The following is an 8349-nucleotide window of genomic DNA, read 5'->3' as shown; positions in this document are numbered from 1 at the left end:
GAATGTTTTAAGACTAACCGGATATCTTCGATTTCTTTTATCCTTACATACCATAAAGCCTTTTGCGACTCTCACAAGTTGTATGATGGAATGACTGCTTTCTATTCCCGTGTCTGAAGTCTTCTAGATTCTTATAAAACTTATTGAACTTTTTTTCCGATCTTTTCTTGATTTGCAGTCGTTGGGCACAGATGAAGGCGTTCGTATGTTAATAAAGACCTTGTTTTTTTACATCGCTATTACTTTAGAGGCATTTATCTTTTGTTTTGCCGGTGAATATCTAAGTAATAAGGTAAGTATCTGAAATTATTTATTAGTTTTTCCCTATTCCACGTAAATCTGTAAATGTTAAAAAGATCATTAGTGCTGCTAATAAAAGATTGGATTGATATGAATTCCCGCTAATATCAATTATTCATAAAAAATTCAATTTGTATTCCTAATGCACGAATATTCCGGACAATAAAAAAATTGTCACAGAATGTGCAAACGTCGAATGTTTAGAATATATTGTATAAATACCCTTCGTATATATCACGGAAATCACTCGCAAACGAGCATTACACATCTCCGCCGATAGAGGACCGTGGCGGAGATACATTAACTCGAAAAATAAAAATTACATGGGGAAGAATATAAAGATCGTGGTATTTTGCCTCTGAAGTGAGCTTCAAAATTGGGTGACAATACATGAAATGTGTTTTTGACAATACAATTTTATTTAAACTTTATTCAACGATTAGGGGGCTTGGGGTTTCAGGTAAAATTTTAATTTTGCGAAATATATATGAAATTCTCTGAATATGTAACGATGCATGAATGGAATATTTAGCGATTATTTAAATGATCTTAAATATTGCTTTTACATTTGGTAAATGTTTTGGAATATTCTGGAATAATCTTGGAATATTTATATTTTGGAACTTAAGCAACATTTTTCAAATATTTAGCATTAGTTCCCGAAAAATTGCTAATGTGAAAATGGACCACCGAGTATGTGCCGAGAATGTCGATTGTTACTTTACATGCACTTGACTCTCATTCGCATTTTAGAGTAAAACAATTGGCGATGCTGTATACGGATCTGTTTGGTACAATCTCAAACCTCGAGATAGCCGTATTTTACTATTTGTGATCATGCGATCGCAAAGACGACTGACGATTACGGCGGGGAAATTTATGGATTTATCGCTGGAAGGATTTGCAAATGTAAGATTTCAATAACGGAGTTGTGGATTTTTTATAGCTATGCATAAGTTAATAACAGACATCTATGTTACAATATATGTTGAGTATTATATTATGTCGTTTCTATTATGATAGTGCTAAGAATTATTGTATATCATGTATGATAATCGATTTGTCTTGTAAGGCACTATTTATGGAATCAAAATTAACTATTGGAGTTTATTTCTGAATACGCAAATATAATATTAAAAAAGCTTAATATTGTTTTAAACAGAGTAATAGTGTAAAGAAAATTACAATGAATAATATACAATATTGCGTGAAAGCAATTTTGAGTAGCTCACACTTATTTCATATTATATGTAAAATAATATGTAAATGTATAATATTTTTTATTAATTATTCATATCGTTTTTTTAATAATGTTTTGTTTCTCTGTTGAAAAAAACTGGTTGAAAAAGGAAGTCCACATAGGAAGTCCATATGGCAAAAGTCCGTATGAGATTTTATATGATTTCCCATAGGGATTTGGGCCAAAAATTTAAGGCCTATGTGGATTCCTATAAGAAATTATGTGGTTTTCTGTGTTAGAATTCATTTAAATGGATTAAATTCAAGCTAACATTAGTTCAATATCAGAAAAAAAATTATTTATACTTGTAAGATTTACATATTTTATTATTCCTAAGAGGTTTTTGTAGTAATTTTACCTGAAATAAACTATTTAAATTAGTTTTGAAAAATGCACCTTAGTAAGATTTGATTCTGGAATCTCTTGATTGAGTCTTCTTTATTACGTGCTACACCACTTCTTCAATTAATAAGTCATTTATTGTCTGTTTAAGTTATAAGTAATGCAATTACAGGATCCAAAAATTCGCGGTTTAAAATATAGGAAGAAAGTTTTCTTAAAATTAAATAAAAAAGTTATAAAGTATGTATATGCATATGCGAATATTAGACAAATTACGATACACCTTGTAGATTTCCATATGAATTTTGAATATCTTATATGAATCCTTATGGTTCCCATGTGAGAACTCACCTAGAAATATTCAACAGGATTATATTGCTTTGTTTTTAATCGTAATTTGCGCATTATTTAATTTTTCAGAGTTTGAAAGCCTCCGCATCGTATATATCTGTTTTATACGCAATGTATTAATTTTAATGCTGAAGAAATTATATATACTTATTGTTAGAACTATGTATACATGCTGTTAGAAGGTATTAGTTCTTTCTTTTTATAAATTAATTGTATCAATGTAATAACAGAAATTGTGGATTGTGTATAAAAATCAAAAGTACATAAACCTTTATCATGATATTTTAGTTAATCCTGTGACACTTAAGTGGAAAAACTTTATTTAATACAATTTTATTATGATTTAAAATATTATATTCTAGCATTTGTCGTTTTCTTGTTAAATAAAGGGTCTAAAAGAAGTATTGGTAGAACTGTACAGAAAAATAAAGCAGAAGATATAAAAATATATAAAAATATTTGAAAATTTTAATGCTATAACAATTAAGAAAAATAATTTCATGTGTAATACCAAACAGATTTATTATTAAATTTATTATAGAGAAAAGATTTTATTTACTACTTGATTTATTATTAAGATAAATAATTTCGTATTTATAAAAAAATATCTTAAAATAAAAATAAAAAAATTGAAAATCTCACATATGGTACTACTGTTTTTTCATGAAAAATCGTCGCTAATTACTGCACATTTGAAAGCACTTACGTGTATATGATCTGCGTTTTCTCTAACATATTTTAACATTTCTTCAAAGAACTGTTATTCTAGATCCATGCTTGCTCCCGCGAAAGTAGAGGAAAATCGTTTCTTACATTATTCAGGCTAGCAATTTGTCCTCGGCGATATTTTTTCCAATAGAATAAGATAATTATTGTAAGCGTTGTAATCATCGCTCAATTGTTGCAGTTTTATATAATTCCCTCTCTATGTTCAGTATAAACAGCCGTAACATTTTTATTCTCAATTAGTTACAATTGATCGGTGATTATTTCTACGTCTGGCGACCCTTGCGTAATTAACTTGCCGTTCTAGAGTCATTTTAGACCTGTACTCACTCAGATATTTAATCCGTAGCTATACGTTAGTAGAATCGACGAATATTCTAAGTTACATTTTGGATATTGTTGTTATTGAATTCTTGGCTAAAGTTTATATAATAATAGATATAAATTGATGAACGGATTTTAGTATATTTCGGTGTAAAAGACGTATCAAGACGCGATAAAATGACGGCTATAAGCACTGTTGCTCTTTCGGTGCAAATCGGTCTTCGATTTGTCGGGATTTGGCCTAATGCGTCATATGCACTGTTTTTTCGGGGTGTTTGGATATTGACCACCGGTATAGTACAGACTTTTCAGTACTGGTGGATTATTATTCACTTAGGAACCGACGACATGTCACATCTGATGGATGGTTTAAGTGTCACTATGGAATACAGCGTGATGTTCCTGAAACTGATTATTTTATGGTTGAATAGTCGGTAAGAGAACATCTTTTATGTAGTCGAGGATAAAAATCGAGTTTATTTCTATAAATTAATCCTGAAAGTCAAAATTCGTATAGTAATATTTCTGTAAACTAGAGATTAATGTCTTCTATCTACGATAAAAATCTCAATTTTCAAAATTTGTAAGAAAGAAGATATAGTAGATTTATTCAATATCTTCTTACAATTATCTTTAGTTTAATCAGTTAATTTATATGGCTATACAAGTATGTATTGTATTATTTTATCGAAATAATTGTCAATGTGCAATCGATTTTACATGAAGCTAGATTTACACGAAAAATTATTTTAACTTGCTGTCTTTCTGGAACTCATCCTCTTTCTGTTCTTATTACATTCTTATCTTATTGTTAGTGTGAATTGTTTAGTTAATTCTCGCGGATAGAATAAACTGCCGCAGTATATTTTACGACATCCTAGCTGCGATGGCTGCAGATTGGGGGGAAGCCGCTATCAGTGAAATGCATACCATGAAGAATAAGGCAAATCTGTCGCGGCACTTCTCCAACGTGATCATCGGACTTCATTCGGCCGCGGCATTTTCCTATGGTATTGGCGTGCTCGTGTCCCATAGTAATGATTACGACATTGATGGAGTCAAGCCTGTTCGTGAGTTCACGCTTAAGCTACAGCTCCCGTTTGAGAGTGACGAGTCACCTCGATACGAGCTCGTTATGTGTTTGGAATTTCTTCATCAATTGGCATCTTCTGCCACGACTGGCGTACTGAATTCTCTAATCGTCACATTAGTGAGTACAATCTGTAAAAAAGAGTTTTTTATTAAATATCATTAACCTATACCTATTTAATTAGGCAATATCATGTGATTGTGAAATGTTTTTGTATTTTTAACAACATTGTATTTAGAAAGTCTTTTTCTACAACATTAAAAAGAGTAGAAAAAATATCAGCATCCTATAATCCAATGTTATATATATAATTGGAAGAAAAAAATTTGATGTTCTTTGTCAGCATGTAAAATGTTACTAGCGAATTACCTAGAGCTGAACATATTAATTTCATAATCTGTCATTTTTTCTATTTAATAATTGCGCGTATCGCTCATACAGACGGTTATAATGTCTGAAAATAAGTTACAATCAGATACTTGTTTATATAAATTTTTTTCTTCTTATTTTAATATTCTAAAGTTACAAAATATTTATTATATGTTACATTTTGTCTTATATAATAACATATATATAACTTTTCCTTATACTATGTAATTAACAATTAATTGTTATCTTTAATGGTGAAATCTCTTTTTTGTGATTTTATAGAATGTGCATTTTTGTAGATTCTTCATGCGAGCGGTCAGATAGAAATTTTGTGTGATGCATTAAGAGACATTTCTTCCGACAAAAACAATCAACGTTTTGTTATTTCCATCATGAAGGAATTGATCGGCAAGCATCAGAAGATCATTGTCTTTTCGGACCAAATCGAAAACATTTTTTGTTACATAGCGTTAATCCAATTCTTGTCAAGCTCCTTAGTGATTTGTTGTTTAGGATTTATGATTGTAACAGTAAGCATATAATTGTTCATCAAAACTAAAGAGAATCAGCGTCTTAAAGTGGTAACGATTTATATTGTAGTTCGATTTATGTTGCAGTCGATAAGTACGCAAGACTCGGATACGATTGATAGTTCGTCATTAATGAAAGCTATTGTGTTTTACATGGCTGCTACGGTAGAGGCGTTCATCTTCTGCTTTTGTGGAGAGTATCTCAGTGCCAAGGTCGGAATGCACAAGCGAGATTCTCATATTTGATTTGCATTGATTAATTTACGCAATTCGGTTATACGTGTCTGGAGATTTTAAATAATGTTACACTGCATTTTCATCATGGAACAATTTAAAACAAAACACATTTTTAAACAAAGAAAAAAAGATAAAATCTTCTTTTCCCCTCCAATGTCACTGTGTTGCAATGCATCTATACTAATTATACATGTCATATTCAAACTAAAAAAGTGCTTGTTATGTTAAATAATCCCAACAGACATAAATGTTATGTTTAAATATACATAATTTTACATCTATGTTATGCAACATTTACTTACTGGGATATTTACTGGGATAATTTTTAAGTGATTATTACATAAATTAATTTTAATACTTTCGTAATTATTTAAATAGAACGCATTCTGTTAGTAATTTAATTTTGTTATAACTTCTATAGTACAGTCAAAATGTGTCTAAACTTTCTCTTTGTATACTGCATAGATGAAGCTTTATCGATTTAGTTATTTATCTCACTGATAACACATTTTTGCGACATTTTTCTTCAGAGCAAAATGATTAGCGATGCGGCGTACGAATCAATCTGGTATGACTTCAAACCAAACGAGTGCAAACTCATCCTGTTTATAATAGTGAGATCACAAAGAAGACTTACCATCACGGCTGGAAAGATCATGGACTTGTCATTAGAGAGATTCACGAGTGTAAGATTCCAATGCTGAACTTTATGTTAATAAAATTCTCGTTTTGATATGGGACAATACTGTCATCATTCCAAAAGAAATCGTGATATACTTTTTAATTATTAAGTAATTTTATAAGATAATCTTTTAATTGATAGGGAAAGGATCCAAGTGTCCTCCTTCGATTTTTAATGAGCTTTTAATATGTTATTTTATAATATAAGTAAAATATAAGAAACAAATATTTTTTAAACTCTTTCGCATTTTTAAAAAGTGAAATATCTTTAGAAAAAAATTAATTTTCTTTTTTTAAAGAGCATCGTCGAAACTTTAAGAGATAAAAGAAAATGTTAGAAATAAAAGTTGAGTAGTTTTAAGAAGACTTTATAATAATAATTTAAAAATATTATTTAAACAAAAACATTTTTTAATTATAAACAATAAAAAATTGAAAGTTGTTTTAAATTATGATTATTAAATACTCTTAAAATCATTCAACTTTTATTTCAAACTTTTATAGTTATTACAATATTTGTTTTAAAAAAAAAACCCTACTTTTTTAAAGGATGTTGCATTCTATGATAAAGCACGTATAAAAAAATATGTGTTTTTTATTTTCATAATTTCATAAAAAAATGTATTAAAATCTCATCAAAATCGAAGGGAAACACTTGAGTCCCTTCTTTGTGAGATATGTACATTTGCATAGAAATATTCGATTTATATTTACACAGTTTATTTATTTATAAATTTATTTTCTTGTATTTTTTCATTATATTATTATGTATTTGATATAATTTTTCTAGATTATAAAGGCCTCTGTTTCATATATATCATTATTACACGCGATGTATTGAAGTTCGAAGATTGTGGGCCAATGAATTTAAATGCCCATTACGTGTAGCTAAAGATAGAAACTCTTTATCAGTCCTTATTTGTCGATATCTATGATGATGCGACAATAATTATGCAAATTGAATGTAGACAATACGTGATGTACCAATTTATTATCGATAATAAAATATTTAAATTTTCAACATTTTACTTGCATATATATGTGTATATATATATATATATATATATGTGTGTGTGTGTGTGTGTGTATGTGTGTATATGTATATATATCTACATATTTTTTCCTATATGTCAATTTAAAAAGAATAATTCAATTGTTTATATATTATTACTATCTTTTTATTACATACAAGGTGTTTGTGAAGACCGTAACAATGCTTAAAGGTAGTGTTACATCCAAATCTTGGAAAATTTGCTCAAGGAGGGAAAATAGAGAGAGTATGAAAGGACAGTTAGACTCAGTCTTACAGGTATACGCACGGTAGCGAACACCTGTGAGTCGAACGCATCCTTTACGGTCCCGGAATATAGATCAACGTCCCGAAAGGACGCTATGACATCTGTTCCGATGGACAGTGCAAACATCGGTCCTACTTTTGGATCAAGGAACTTAATCCTTTTGACCCGGGACTGGACCACGTACGATCTCAGGTATTAAAAGGGACGGAATACTAGTGGTCTAAAATAAATTGAAGTTAGGAAGGATATATTCATTTAGAATATAAAAAAAACTTGATTTTGCCGCTTTTCAGCCCTGCATAATGTTGTTATTCTTTCCGGATTGTTATTCGGGTTCATTGGCGTTTATGAGTTTTCGCGTTTTATCAGTTGTCCGATTCCTCTAGTTCTTTCAAATCATTATCAGGGGACTCCATTCGAGTCTCATAGACGCCAACCGTAGTCGCGACACCGAATCTTTCGAAAGAAAAGAATCGTGACGTCTACAGGCGTAACAGTAGATTATCGAGATCATTTTGAGACGATAATTCTAATATCAGCGAATCATACCGCCTAAATTCACGCGCTTAATTAAAATTGGATTTTCCGTTGTATTACATTTGAACGCGCGAACTTTAAGTGAGATGATTCGATAACTTTAAGTGCTTGTAATTCAAAAACTATTAAACACTCGACATTTTGATATTAGAATTTTTGTTTCAAAATGATCTCAAGAATCTACTTTTAAGCGCTGCTACAATCTTTACAGAACATTCTATTGGATAAATGCAAAATAATTTGTGTTTGACTTCAATCGATATTTTTATCGATATTATACGGTGGCTATTCGTAATATATATTATATAGTGTCTACATATTACA

General features: G+C 29.9%; 1 protein-coding gene across 1 annotated transcript in view; it reads left to right on the top strand.

Moving 5' to 3' along the window:
- Positions 1-7031, top strand: part of LOC108752613 — an 11436-nt gene extending 4405 nt beyond the window's left edge. The window contains 8 exon segments of the mRNA XM_018493576.1: positions 179-292; positions 1054-1228; positions 3441-3717; positions 4145-4493; positions 5042-5272; positions 5360-5485; positions 6040-6195; positions 6981-7031. Of these exon segments, the coding sequence (XP_018349078.1) occupies positions 179-292; positions 1054-1228; positions 3441-3717; positions 4145-4493; positions 5042-5272; positions 5360-5485; positions 6040-6195; positions 6981-7031 (1479 nt within the window).
- The last annotated feature ends 1318 nt before the right edge of the window (positions 7032-8349 follow it).

Source organism: Trachymyrmex septentrionalis, unplaced genomic scaffold, assembly GCF_001594115.1.
Source record: "Trachymyrmex septentrionalis isolate Tsep2-gDNA-1 unplaced genomic scaffold, Tsep1.0 scaffold60, whole genome shotgun sequence".
Classification (NCBI taxonomy): Eukaryota; Metazoa; Arthropoda; class Insecta; order Hymenoptera; family Formicidae; genus Trachymyrmex; species Trachymyrmex septentrionalis.
The sequence above is the reverse complement of the archived record's forward strand: the minus strand, read 5'-3'. Positions and strand labels throughout refer to the sequence as shown.